This window comes from Schistocerca americana, chromosome 4, assembly GCF_021461395.2.
Source record: "Schistocerca americana isolate TAMUIC-IGC-003095 chromosome 4, iqSchAmer2.1, whole genome shotgun sequence".
NCBI classification, from domain to species: Eukaryota; Metazoa; Arthropoda; class Insecta; order Orthoptera; family Acrididae; genus Schistocerca; species Schistocerca americana.
This window is the reverse complement of record NC_060122.1, coordinates 581,239,077-581,253,799: the sequence shown is the minus strand read 5'-3', so window position 1 is coordinate 581,253,799 and position 14,723 is coordinate 581,239,077. Positions and strand designations below refer to the sequence as shown.

The window sequence follows — 14,723 nt, the reverse complement described above, 5'->3', positions numbered from 1 at the left end:
ACGCGAATTCCTTACAGACGAATGGAAAAACTGGTAGGAGCTGGCCTCGGCGAAGATCAGTTTCATTCCGCATAAATGTTGGAACACGTGAGGCAATACTGACCCTACGACACATCTTAGAAGCTAGATTAAGGAAAGGCAAACCTACATTTCTGGCATTTGTAGACTTGGAGAAAGCTTTTGACAATGTTGACTGGAATACTCTCTTTAAAATTCTAAAGGTGGCACGGGTAAAATACAGGGAGCGAAAAGCTGTTTACAGTTTGAACAGAAACCAGATGGCAGTTATAAGATTCGAGGGGTACGAAAGGGAAGCAGCGGTTGGGAAGGGAGTGAGACATGGTTGTAGCCTGTCCCCGATATTATTCAATCTGTATATTGAGCAAACAGTAAAAGAAACAAAAGAAAAATTCGGAGTAGGTATTAAAGTCCATGGAGAAGAAATAAAATCGTTGAGGTTCGCCGATGACATTGTAATTCTGTCAGAGACAGCAAATGACTTGGAAGAGCTGTTGAACGGAATGGACAGTGTCTTGAAAGGAGGATATGAGATGAATATCAACAAAAGCAAAACGAGGATAATGGAATGTAGTCGAATTAAGTCGGGTGATGCTGAGGGAATTAGATTAGGAGATGAGACACTTAAAGTAGTAAAGGAGTTTTGCTATTTGGGGAGCAAAATAACTGATGATGGTCGAAGTGGAGAGGATATCAAATGTAGACTGACAATGGCAAGGAAAGCGTTTCTGAAGAAGAGAAATTTGTTAACATCGAGTATAGATTTAAGTGTCAGGAAGTCGTTTCTGAAAGTATTTGTATGGAGTACAGCCACGTATGGAAGTGAAACATGTACGATAAATAGTTTGGACAAGAAGAGAATAGACGCTTTCGAAATGTGGTGCTACAGAAGAATGCTGAAAATTAGATGGGTAGATCACATAACTAATGAGGAGGTATTAAATAGAATTGGGGAGAAGAGGAGTTTGTGGCACAACTTGACAAGAAGAAGGGACCGGTTGGTAGGACATGTTCTGAGGCATCAAGGGATCACAAATTTAGCATTGGAGGGCAGCGTGGAGGGTAAAAATTGCATAGGGAGACCAAGAGATGAATACACTAAGCAGATTCAGAAGGATGTAGGTTGCAGTAAGTACTGGGAGATGAAGAAGCTTGAACAGGAGAGAGTAGCATGGAGAGCTGCATCAAACCAGTCTCAGAACTGAAGAGAACAACAACAACAAGTTCAAGGGGACTGATGCCCTCAGATGTTAAGTCCCATAGTGCTCAGAGCCATTTGAACCATTTTTGTTTGTTTGTGTAAAGCGGTTTTAATTCAGTGACCGACTCACTTTGATGACGCCTGTACGTATCAACCTTAATACCACAAAAAGAAATATTTTCTTCGATTATTACTACAGATCCCATGGAAATCCAAGTGAAAATCAACCGTGGCATAATACTGTTCCAATAGACCTGTGTCCGTGGTGCTGTACTTACGTTGAGCAGTCATTTTCCTGGATGACAACGTATTCGGACGCGACCACAAGCCCAGTGTATTAAGAAATTTGATTCTCTCGACCAGGCGACGTGTTTTCACTGCACCACAGCCCAATTTCGATGATCCTGATGCTGCTGCAGTCTTACCTGATAATGTTGTGGCTGAGCATCACAACCATTTTTCATTGATCCGGGTCCAATCTCGATGGTACCGTGCCTATTGCAGTCGTAAGCGACAAAGTATTGGGTCATTAGGCAACTCGTAAGGGTCGTTTGCTGCGGAAGCCCATGTTCAACATTTGAGCTGAACGATGTGCTCCGAAACTCTTTCACTTGATCCAGCATTGTACACTGTCATCAGATCTTCCACAGGTCACCGCTTAACCTACTTCACATAGCGGGCAAGCCTTGGACCTCCACTTTCTATCACGTGGCATGACGATCCAATAGCTTGTCGCCTACTACTCCAATCACATTCCACAGATGTTCATGACAGTAGCACACGGACCAGCTTCACTGTCTTAGAGATGCTCGTTCCCTGGTGCCGAGCCATAAGAGCCTTCCCTTCGTCAAAGTCGCTCACGTTAGTGGATTTTCCCCCTTGCGATTCGCACCGTCGCTAGAATGATCCCCCTTTGGTCTCTGTCCCCTTTTGCAGACCTACTCTCCTTAACGCGTCACATACCAACATGCGGCATTCAGTCTAGAGTGGGTTGTGATCATAATATTTAGTTTGATCAATTGAAGTGCCCTGTTATTATCACACGTGATTCACATACTCACAAAATCCTTGTCCTCTCTAGTAAAGACAAAAAAAAAGTCGTGGAGGCTAACAGTCCCATCTGACGACAATCGCCATCTGGAAGGGGCACTACTCGTCAGACATAGAAGAAAACTTCCTACAGTGGGGTGTCCGGAAAGCAATACCTGTTCATGTATGGACCAATCTGTGTTCTCATTACCGTCTGCATTTTACTTAGAAGCAGACACTAAAACAATGCTGCTCGTAGTTTGGAGACCCATTAATTACGAATTACCCGACCCCCCCCCCCCCCCTCCCCTTCCTCTCTATCCCTTTGTGCGATGTGGGAGGCCCCCTTCACCTTACGTTAAATTTACCCTGTAATTGTTAAACAGATTTATTTGATACGTTCATGTTTCAGTTTCATACCACTAAAAATACCTTTCAGGTTACTCGGAATTATTTTTATGAAACAAAACGTTATCCTTTATAATAATGGACATCCTGTGTATATTCACTGTTATTTGACAGGTTTCAAGATAAGCAATTTAATTAAACTCGTTATAGTGCACCTTAAACGTAGTTATCATTTTCACCTCTGTTTTACCCAGAAGTGTAGTACATAGATTTAGAAACTGTACTACACTTTACTTATAATGTGGGATGAAAAACATTTTATTTTAATCATGTCAACCACAAATAGTATCTGTATCGACAAACAGAGAGGCAGACGAAAAAAAAGGCTCCTCGAAAATAGTATTAACCCTATCGACGGATACTCAAAAACCTTCACTTATTTTTCAGATGGACGACAAAGGTCTTTCTATCTTCCTTCGAACGCTATGATTACGTGCTTTTCAGTCTCTTGATTTATGTGGTATCTGAGAGAACTCTTATAAGTGAACTTCAGCTTAGCTTAATCCTACAACGATTGTCTTCTTATACGAACGTGTGTTTCAACTTGACGGCAGGCCATTTAACATGTGCATTGTAAAAGTTTCGAGGAAAGTTCGTGTTTAACACAGTAACATTGGTGTTCTATGCTTTGCAGAATATCACAGCTGACTGACACGCACTGATTTCAACCGATGGCGGCAGGGAATTATCAGAATTAAATCGAACACTTGTGCAGCACTTGTTTCTAATTGGAGAATCCCGGGCATGCAAATGTGGAAAGTATTCAGTTAAGTGCAGAGAATCCACAAATACTGGTGTGCACTTCAATAATTTCTATGCTCGGGATTAATAAAAAACAAAGTGATCCATTATTATAACGTATATTCTCGGAATTAAAATCTGATTTTCATTTCCACCCATCCCCTTCCTCAAACCTCTCTTTAAATGAAATTTGGTGAGATTTTTTCGGACCTATCCCCCCTAGTTTTGAGCTCACATAATTACCATATATCATGGCAAAGGCTTCAGCCCTTCTTCACAGTGGATCACGTACTATTTCTAGAATACTCGGTCCATTCGAATCGCGTCCTATGCATTGGACACTCGCTTCTGTAACGTCAGCACATCGTCGATGGGTTGGGAATACAGTAATGCATTTTAATGTCGCCATAGCCACATTTCAAAGAGATTTTGGGGTGATGAGTGGGGAGGCCATCCAACTCGTCTTCTTCGACAAATCCATTGCTCATGAAACGTCGCTGTGACTCACTTTCGCACGATCCATAGAAAACTGTGCGGTGGCAAGTAGTTATCTTCCGGCAAGGGTAACGTTCTCAAATAAGGCTGGTAATTCATGGTGCAGAGTTCGGTGGTACACGCCTGTTACCCTTCTTGGCAAAGTTTATAGTTCTATGCCAAAGGCCTTGTCGCAGTGGTAAGACCTGTTCGCGTCAGATCACGTAAGTTAAGCACTGTCGGGCTGGGCTAGTACTTGGATGGTTGACCGAGAGCCGTTAGTAAGTGGGCTGCTCTCAGCCATTGCGAGGTCAGTTGAGGAACTACTTGACTGGAAAGTAGCGGCTCCGGTTACGAAAACTGAAAACTGTGGGGAGAGCGGTGTGCTAACTATGTGTCCTTCCGTATCCGTATCCAGTGATACCTATCTGGAGAATGACACGGTGATCGGTCGGTATCATCGGGTCCTACGACGCCTTTCAGACGAAGTTAAATTCGTTTTAGTATGGTTCTATCTGTGGTTCACTGGCAATTCCTGTTCATACATTGATCCTGATGTCTCATCTACAAGATTGCTCAATCATTTGCACCTGCCGAGACATGCGTGTAGTAACGATTTATTATGCCATCTCTTGTGAATTCTTCTTCGTCTGCAAATAATACGCCGTAACAAGTTAAGCGGCCCACATCTCAGCAGGTATTTGGTTTCTGGAACTTTTCTTCTAGTTTTGAACAACCATGTCCTGCAGGAAAATGTAACACTTTAGTTAAACACCCTGTATAGTACCACAATGAGAAGTGGTGAAGACGTTAGGGCTTCCACACAGTGGCGATAAAGAAAAGGTGAGTTCATGGTAAGTGTAAATGCCTTCTTGCTAGAACGGTGGGGGTACATCTGAATGCGTGTGTTTTGCAGTTCGGCCGCTGTCGGTGCGCATCCGCGGCCGTAACCGGCCTCTGTCAGCAGACGCCCCAGTGGAGGTGGACTGCGAGGCGGTGGGCACGCGGCCGCCGCCCGTCTTCTCCTGGTGGAAGGCCGGCGTCCAGCTGCGCAACACCAGGGAGACGGTGAGTCACATCACACTTTCTGCTCTTCAACAGAAGTCACAATGCAGAGCAATCTACTACGTGCGTTGGACAAAATAATAGCCGCATTTCGACGAGAAGTTCAGAAATTTCTTAATGTACACCATATCAAGCTGAGGACAGTTGTGATTAGATCCCGTACGTGGAGCTCCTAACACGTGAGACGTTGTTTAGTTTGTTTCATCCGCTGTTCCAAACAGTCCCAGACATTTTATACGGGATTAAAATCGAGAGATTCCGCAGGCCTATCGAGATGTGAAATGGTACCTGAGTGTCATCCGGGCAAGGAACTTGATCAGCATTTTAGACGGTTACAATGTCTGTATATATATAGTGTCTGTATCTTCACAATATGTGTCCAGAAATGCACGCACTCAATATGTATCCGTGCGCTGACAGGCTAAAGTTACGAATATTTATCTCCCAGTGAGAGAGTCAGGAATTATGAAAGCATAAGGGCAGTCATGACTGAGGAAAATGAAGCACAATGACTAGGTAAGGGTTTGGATCAGTCTTGGAGGCGCGCTTCGGTAGCCGACGAGATTAAGGCGACCGCTCGCTATAAGAGGGAAATCCGGGTTCGCGAACAGCTGACGTCAAAGTATAGTCGCAGAATGCGAATCTATTGGGTAATTTATCAACAGTGTTGCTATCTTGGACCATAGGAATTTCCACATCGTACTCAAATTAAGGTTTACATGAAAGTTCAACTCTTGGTCACCGGGATCTTGAAATGAATGTCTTGGTTTATGTTTACGGTCACCTAAAAGCGGAGACTCATACAACTGTACGAAAAACACTCCCTAAACATCACAGCACTACCTCCAGGCTAGAGATGCACTGCTTTTATAAAGTGGCCTTTGGCTTGCGTGTATTGAACCTTATCGCAAACAGCTCTTGTAATTATAAAATCACATACGGTGTACAGAAAAATCACAACATAAATGATTTGGGCAATGGTTTAACATTATTTTACGGTGGATGGATATGAGTAAACCCAAGAAACACATAAACATGTCTAATGCGGTGTGGGAGACTCGTTAGCCTTAAAAATAGCTTCCAGTTGTCTCAGAATGGATAAAAAGATGTCCTGCATGGTTTTCAGGGAAATATTATACCACACGTAATGCAAAATAGCGGCAAGGGCAGGTAACGATGATGGAGTTGGATAGCGATCACTCACCCTTCTCTGCAAATTAGACCACAATGGCTCTACACTATCCAGATCTGATGACTGTGGTGGCCAGAAAGGATGCAACAATTCATCTCATATCTCACAGAACTAGTTCTGGATATTTTGCGCTGTCTGAATAGGGTCGCGTCGTCGTAGAAGATAGCATCACCATTGTGGAACAAATATTGTACCGAGGGATGGATCTCGCAGGCCAAAATGATCCTATAAAGCTTCATAGTAATGTGACCTTTGCGGAGTAATCACGCTGCCTATGGAATACCACGGCATTGCTGCTCAAATCCTCACCGAAGTCCATCTGTGTTTCTCCCTTGGGACATAAACTCGGCCAGAAATTGGAAAAAGTGTACAACAAGACTAATCCGACCATGTTACTTACTTTAATTGCTCCGTAATCTTTCTTTTGTGGCTTCGGCACGTTTTCCTATTACGGGCATTCGAATCACTCATCTGTTGCTGTTGTTTTGGTGTTGACAGAGTTCGCACTGCGATTTTAAATTCAGCAGTGACTTTTGTAGCTGCCATCCGGTTATGTTTCTAAACACTCCTCTTCAATGGCCATCTGTCGCGATCACTCATTGCACACTGTCATCCATATTGTGACTAACACGTCGCTTAGTTTGGTTGCGGATCAACCGGCCGCTGTGGTCGAGCGGTTGTAGGCGCTTCAGTCCAGAACCACGTGGCTGCTACGGTCGCAGGTTCGAATCCTGCCTCGGACATGGATGTGTGTGATGTCCTTAGGTTAGTTAGGTTTAAGTAGTTCTAAGTCTAGGGCACTGATGTCCTCAGATGTTAAGTCCCATAGTGCTGAGAGCCATTTGAACCATTTTGTTGCAGAATCATCCACCATATGAGCACCAACAATTTGGCCACGTAAGAATTCATTTAGTTCCGACACAATGCACACACAACTACACAGACCACTGTTCTCACTACGACTGAGAACTGTAGAGTATTAAGGACTTTGCACAGGTGCTGTTAGTGACCAAATGTAACATCGGGACCTGCAGGCTGGTCTAGAATCTGCATTTCTGTTCAATAATGCGTTTCTCGAGTTGTTTCCACATTTTTGTCCAATCCCTTCAGGTATAATACTTACAGATAAGGAAACGTGACGTAGCAACTATAGACGAAACTGTGAGATTACACATGCAACCACCGATAACACACCAAACGTCATGTACAGTCATTATTATGTCGTATAGAAGAAAAAGGCGTTTCTCATATTTGAGATGTTCATGACGCAATAAAACTGTAGCACTTGCGGAAGGAGAACCTTTAACTTCACAAAATTTTGAGGATACTGTTTTATTGTGCTTCGAAGAAACTGCAGAAAAGCATCAAGTGGTTTACATCACGTTCTTCTGTCTGATGACATTCGTGATAAGGTTTTTATTGATGCCACTCGGATGTAAACATCACATTCTTCTGTCTGATGACATTCGTGATAAGGTTTTTATTGATGCCACTCAGATGTAAGAGGGACACAGTGCGGGTTGAACATCTTATTGAGCCGTCTGTGCACCCAGCACCTTGCGTTATTTCAAAAGAAGCAAAACCACTTCTCCACAGGCCCTACTATTCGCCTCTAGTCAGCTACTTTCAAGTTTACGCGATGTCTGGCCCGTCAAAGACGGGCATCTTAATGTGACACTTTGAGAGAGGCCTTCTACCAGGTATCTAATTCCCAATCCCCATTGTATGCATTTTCCCTCTCAATGTTTTCCCGGAAATAGGGTGAGATAGACTGCCATTCTGTCACGTCTCCACGTCGACCCATTCTATTATGTTCATTCTATGCAGCATGATGACGCAGACACACACCACTTCACTGCCATGACCTAGGTCAGCGGTGGCGGGTCACATGACCTCCTTCAAATGGATTCAAATGGCTCTGAGCACTATGCGACTTAACTTCTGAGGTATCAGTCCCCTAGAACTTAGAGCTAATTAAACCTTACTACACATCACACATCACACACATCCATCCCCGAGGCAGGATTCGAACCTGCGACCGTAGCGGTCGCTCGGCTCCAGACTGTAGCGCCTAGAAACGCACGGCCACTCCGGCCGGCTGACTTCCTTCCACCAAATATACAATGTTTGCAGAGCTCCAAAGCAGCCAGTGTTCTCTTTTACAGGGCCACTAATAATTCATTTAGGGGACGTACTAAATGAACATGCGGCAAACCCATCTACTAGCACTGTTTTCAAATTCGTTTATTTTATTCAAGTGGCTATGTTCCGATTGCACGCTGCCCGTTAAAGTCAAATTCATAGAACATATATTACAGTTTTCTATGAGTATGTGTAGATGGATTCTTTCGCAGGTAATGTCAATAATTACTAACGGGCTTTAGCTGTCGTTCAACAAGTCTGCAAATCTTACATTTTGTCTAGAGAGTTGCTGCTTACCCACACCTGCGAAGATGCTCCAAGCACCTCATAGTTAAATATCGTGGACAAAATAAGGGACTAGTACACCGTATTTTAACCGAAATTTATTTTCTATTGTCATGCCTTAGCAGTAGTTGGGACCTGGCGGCAACAGGACACTTTTGCTATGAAACTGATAGGCAAATTAAATTAAATTAAATTGATCAATTGATCTCCCCCGTCCCCGATTAGGTCCTCCCCCATTCCACGATAATATCATGTGTTTTTCTCAGCCTACAGGTGGGCCCCAGCCCCTGTCCCTCCTTTCCAGCCTCCCCCACCACCGGTTGGTTTGTGAATTTCGAATTTTGGTGGGAATTACGTTGTCCCAGGACTGTGCTGATTCCCTTCTCCCCCCCCCCCCCCCCACCACCACCACCAAACCGGGAATTGGCGCGAAATAAAAACTGGCAGTGCCCTTTCAGGGACACGACCCCTGGTCCCTCTGGCCAGAAAGCCCAAGAGCGCCCGACTAACAGAATTATACCACCAGAGGCACTTGGAATTGGCGGGAAATGAAAATGGCAGTGACATTTCTGGTACTCAAACCATAGTTCTACTGGATGGAAAGCCCAAGTGCTTACCGCAGCACAAGGAAACTGTCTAGATGCAGAAGAGGAAAGTTAGGTTAGTGTACTTTGTTTTGGTCTGGACATTTCTCATAAGTTTTTCCCTGCGCGTGGTTCCACTGTGTCTTAGAAAGAGAGGCATAATCCCCCTACAAGCAGCCAGATGTTAAAAACACAGCGACTTTATAACGAGCTAGCACCGTAGGCAACGTCTAACAGCACTGTTGGTGTATTAATACGCATTCCAGCGATCATGGTCTATATTCAGTGACGAGGTATTTGTGTGGAAAAACCACTTCAGTCGGAGATAATGCCATACCTCAATTTATATGGCTTGTATAGATTTTAACATGGATATCGTTAGCGATACTAGTGAGCACCTGTAGAACCAATACCGCATGTGTCAGTAACATAGCCGTTACGATCATGTTTTTAACCTATGGCGGCTCATAGATCGATTACGCCTCTCTTTCTAAGACACAGTCGTACCACGTGAAAGGAAAAACTTATGAGAAATGTCCACCCAGCATTGGTTTTCGCTCAGTATTCTTCCGTATTGCCAGCATGCAGTTATTGATGAAGTAATATACTTAGTAGTAGTAGGGGAAGTGTGATAGAAAGAGTGCTATAACTGGTTAAAGTCTGGATGCTTATAGTTCCCTCAAAACAGCAACGATTTTGCTCATAAGATTAATCGAAATCAGCTGTCTCTACTCTCGTGGACTCATGACTGTTTTTTTAATATTATGGCCACGATTGTGTGTTAAAAAAAATTGGCGTTATTTCATACATCATAACTTCCAATTATAAAGTAGACACCACTTGAATTATAGCTCATTGTGCAATCTAGAAATGATGGCGGGTTGTTTCTCAGACATACGAGTTGATGGCGAGAAACGGTAGTGATGATCAATTGTCTTGCAAAACTAGAACGCAAGAACCTGCTGTTGTATGACAGAAATTTTAGGCATGTCGTTAGTGGTGTGTTATGCATAAAAAATGTCAAATGTGAACATGCAGATGGTAACTGTTTTTGATGTCATGGAAAAGGTGCGTGGTAAAATCTTACGAGATTACATTACAAGACAGGTGCTCACGATTTGTTTCATGAACGCCTGTATGACATAGTACTGCAACTGTAAAATGATCACTGCCATAGTGTACAAAACCGTTACGTCCTTTTGAATAATAGCTTCTTGTTGTCGAACGTGAAACGATTGAGTTTATTTTCAGCTATGTGAGCTAATGGCGTGAAAGATTGTATTGTCTCCTGTCATTTTACGTGTCTGAAATGTTAGTAACACACTTGATCATATGTAGTGGGTGGCAGTGCACTTCACTGGATGTCGCAAAATTATGAGATGTGAATTGTCTCCTGCAGTTGAACATAAAAACTATACCATTTTGCTCATAAAACTAAAAGAAAATGGCCTGTGGTTATTTTCTTGGAAAGAGGACACTTATTATTGCCGTGATATAGTTGCTTTAATATAGGAGTCACGTTGATGCCACCGTCCAGTGCTCGGAAAGGCGTGGTGGCTGAGTTCCTTAAGAAGTCGCAGTTGTCCCTTTGGACAAACAACCAACGGTTGGGATAGTCTCCTTTTATCATGGTTTTACTCTGAAGGATGACAGCATCACACTCTACAATATGTGTAGCCTTTTTCGGCGTCGATAGCATTGGACGCCCAGCAGTGTGCTCGCTGGAGCCGTCTGTGGTGAAGACACTGTGGTGTGAGGCTTTGGTCACTTCAGGCGGAAGACTTCCTGTTTCCATAGCACCCGGCTTCTGAAAAACCCATCTGGAGCGTCATCCGGAATTTCGTTGTTGTTATGGAGGGGCTCTATCTTTCCAAAAAATACGTTTAGCTGATTGCAAGAAAGAATTTCTTTGACGGTAAGTACAACTGTTTTCCATCGCACAAAGGTGGACTGCTGGGGAAAGAGGGGGGGGGGGGGGGGGGGCTGTCTACAGTGGGTGGTCGCCGGCCACAGCCACACTCTGACCACGGAGTGGCATGTGGGAGACGTGTCGCTATATTTGAGATGAACAAGTTGCGCTTGATGCGGTCATCCTTTTATCTCCTATTGTTTACTCCACTATACACGCTTTTGTGTTGGCTAAGGACCATCGCCTCAAGGCGGTCAGCGGACACTTCCTGCCACGAGGCATTGTGTGGAGCGGCTGGTCGTTTGAAAAAGCCTGTGTCGTCCACGTATGTGGATGGATGGAAAGAGAGAAGGATGTGAGTGGGCCTCGAGTTTCAGCAGTTTGTCGACGCTTCTCAAGGAGAATGCACGATCAAATCTCCCCCTCTGCTGATTTTTAGGACATTTTTCATAGTACATGCGTTACATTATGACACGTCAATTACAAGTGCTGGTTTTTTCACAACAATTTTGAAGTGTAATTAGTGCTGTGATGCATCTTTTTCATGAGTTATGGTAGTGTATGTTGGCTTCGGTTACCTGGACTGCAGCGTGGTTTTTGAGCAGGAGTGTGTAGCGAACTCTGATGTTAAGTAACAATAGATATTGTCCTCAGCGGTAAGCTGTCTCCAACACCAGCATCTCATCACTTGAACGTATTGCCCATCAAAAAGAATAAAGATAGTACCTTACGTCCCAGCCTTTTTTCCCACCAGCTTTTGGGTAAAGAGTAGAGTTCGAGTGTGTCTCCACTAGTTTCGAACGATATTGCGAATTTTTTTCCAAGCAGGATAACACCAGTCGTATGGTATCGTAATATAAATGTGGACACGTAGATATTCGGCTGTCAGTAAGATTAAATGGCAGCAATTGACTGTAACTGAATAAGTGGAAGGTTTTTACAGTAAGCAGCTTTCCTCCAAGGTTTTCGATTGTAAATTCGGCCTGAATACACAAAAAGAGTTTTTAGCAGTTTACAGATAGTGCAGATTTGAATAACTGTTTATATTTGTTAATGTATTCAATAATTATCTCCAAGTCCATGGAAATTTTCCTTCGTGACAACACACAAGAACACGATAAATCAGTGAAAGGATAAATAATTGATGGTCAGTTCTGGCAGTGGACGATATCTATTTCTAACAACCATACATAAAAAAAATTAGTGCCGATACCCTGAATTAAATTCCAAACGCCTCTTATAAAGCAAAAGCTCAGTAAAACAAACGGTGTGTATCCCAGTGTTGATAGCAATACGAATCCCTCTTCTTATTACTCTGGAAACAGGTGGTGCTATTTCCAAACTCAGGATTGATGAAAAATAATGTAGTGCATGTAACTGATTTTTTACTCTTTGAAGAAGGAATAAAAAACATGCAGAACGAATTACGATACTTCAGTTTAAGTGGCTTAAGAAGTCTTCATTCCCAGTTCGCTCCTCGTTTGTGGAAGCTGTCGTTAGGTTGTGTAAATCACTGGTGTCACCTTGGTGATAGAACACCTGTGTACTCCATCCCCTTACTCCAACGTTTGGAATAACTGCATAAACTGGTGGTGGAAAGAGTATAAGAAGTGAGTATGTTGAGGAACCCGTCGACGTCTCTAAGCTATATACATAAACGGATATTCAAATACGCACTTCCCTTTTTTGTCTGGAACGCATTGTCCCAAAAATACACTAAAGGAAACAAATACCAACACCACGAAGGAATTGTGCGACATAAATGAAAGATGATAGGTCTGTTTATAGATATGAAAGACGATGTCTATTGAAATTTCAGGCCAGTCACTTAAGACTTATGCTGGTATCACCACTATGAGGATTCAAATGTGGTTTGCTTTAAATACATGCTGTAACGGTCGTGAGGGTTAGTTACCTTTGAGATTAGGCATGGTGAGTTGAAGTTGGTCAAGAATGACTTTAAGGCGGCAATGACGCCAATATCAATAACCCATTGAGTTTGGTCGAGGTCGTGTAACAGGGCTATGAGATGCTGATGATTCTTCTACGATACTGCAGAAAGACTAGGAAAGAATGTAGCCTCTACTGTTGGCGCAGTGGTCACGAGGAGGTACAGTCGCAAGAGGACCAGGCTCCGGACGGCCTCATGGCAATCGGAGAGGACGATCATCCTGTTCGGTGTATGGCTCTGGCACATCTAGTAAGTGCATCTGCAGCTGCAATTTCAGCAGCAGGTGGTACCACCGTAACAAAACGAACGGTAACAAATCTGTTACTTCAAGGACAATTCCGACCCAGGCGCCATGTAGCGTGAGTTCCATTGACATCAAACAACAGCCCATTTGCGACATCTGTGGTATCAAGCGAGAGCTTGTTGAAGGCGGAGTGGAGGTCTGTTGCGTTTCCTGATGAAAGCTGGTTCTGCCTCGGTGCCGCCCATGGTCGTGTGTCGGTTAGGAGGAGGAGGAGGCAATCTGAACACATGAAACCAACTTGTCTGTGCGCCAAACACACTGGAACTGCGCGTTGAGTTATGATCTGGGCTGCGATTTCGTATGACAGCAGGACCAGTCTTGTGGTTATCCCACGCACCCCGACTGAAAAACCGTAAGTCAGTCTAATGATTCAACGTATTGTGCTGTCATTCGTGAAAAGTATTCCAGGGTGTGTTTTCCAACAGAATAACGTTGGCCACATACCACTGTTGTAGCCCAACATGTTCTACAAAGTGTCGACATGTTGTATTGGCTTGCTCGATCGCCAGATCTGTCTGCAACCAAGCAAATATGGGATTTCATCGGACGAAAACTTGCATTGATCGACCAACTGCAACAGGTGTGGTACTCCTTCCAACAATCTGATATCTGGCATCTGTACAACAAAATGCATGTACGTTCTTGTAGTGTTAATCCATTAAATATTTTACCTACACAAATGTACTCCCAAAATTTCATTATTTACATTAATCAAATTGTGGAGGGTAATAAATATCTCATAAATCCCCCGTTTCCGACCAAGCTTCCCGAGAAGTTTTTCTTTGGAAATAAAACAGAACCGATATCTGGAAACACCAACTAAAAACATTCCAAAAGGAATCCTTTCTGCCCCAATACCAACTCTCCTGGTATTTGGCCGAACAGAACTCGGCTCGATAGTGGATAAGAACTCGAATACCCCGTGCTAACTTCTGAGTTTTGATATAAAAGATATACATAGGAAAAAAAGTGTCCAGTGGTCAAAGAAAACCAAAACCAAAATTCTATTTTACTCAACATAACCGTCCCTTTGGTTCGTCTCCCCCCCCCCCCCCCCCCCCCCTCCCTCCAATCAAAATTGCTCTACAGCATGTATTTAATGGGTTGATATTTCAACACACACAGTTTAATACACTGAAACCATGTGGGCCAGTACTCGACGGTGAAGTATATTTGGAACATCGGCGGTGCCTGTTGCAGTCGAGTCCGGACGGCAACGTGACCACCAGTACGCTGACGTTCGTACCGACCATGGAGGACAGCGGGAAGCTGCTGACGTGCCGCGCCAGCACGCCTCTCATCCCGGACAGCTCGCTGGAGGACTCCTGGAAGCTCGACATCTACCGTGAGTAGCCCAGTCCTCTGGCGGCGGCAGCCTTCAATCTGTGCCTTGGAGCAGTATTCACGCGTTCACAAACGG

The 14,723-nt window shown here is 43.7% G+C and overlaps 1 protein-coding gene across 1 annotated transcript in view; it reads left to right on the top strand.

Moving 5' to 3' along the window:
• Positions 1–14,723, top strand: part of LOC124613625 (nephrin-like) — a 715,499-nt gene that overhangs the window by 609,533 nt on the left and 91,243 nt on the right. Inside the window, exons 6-7 of the mRNA XM_047142340.1 lie at positions 4,788–4,939; positions 14,504–14,648. Coding sequence (XP_046998296.1) covers positions 4,788–4,939; positions 14,504–14,648 — 297 coding nt within the window. The remainder of the gene's footprint in view (positions 1–4,787; positions 4,940–14,503; positions 14,649–14,723) is intronic.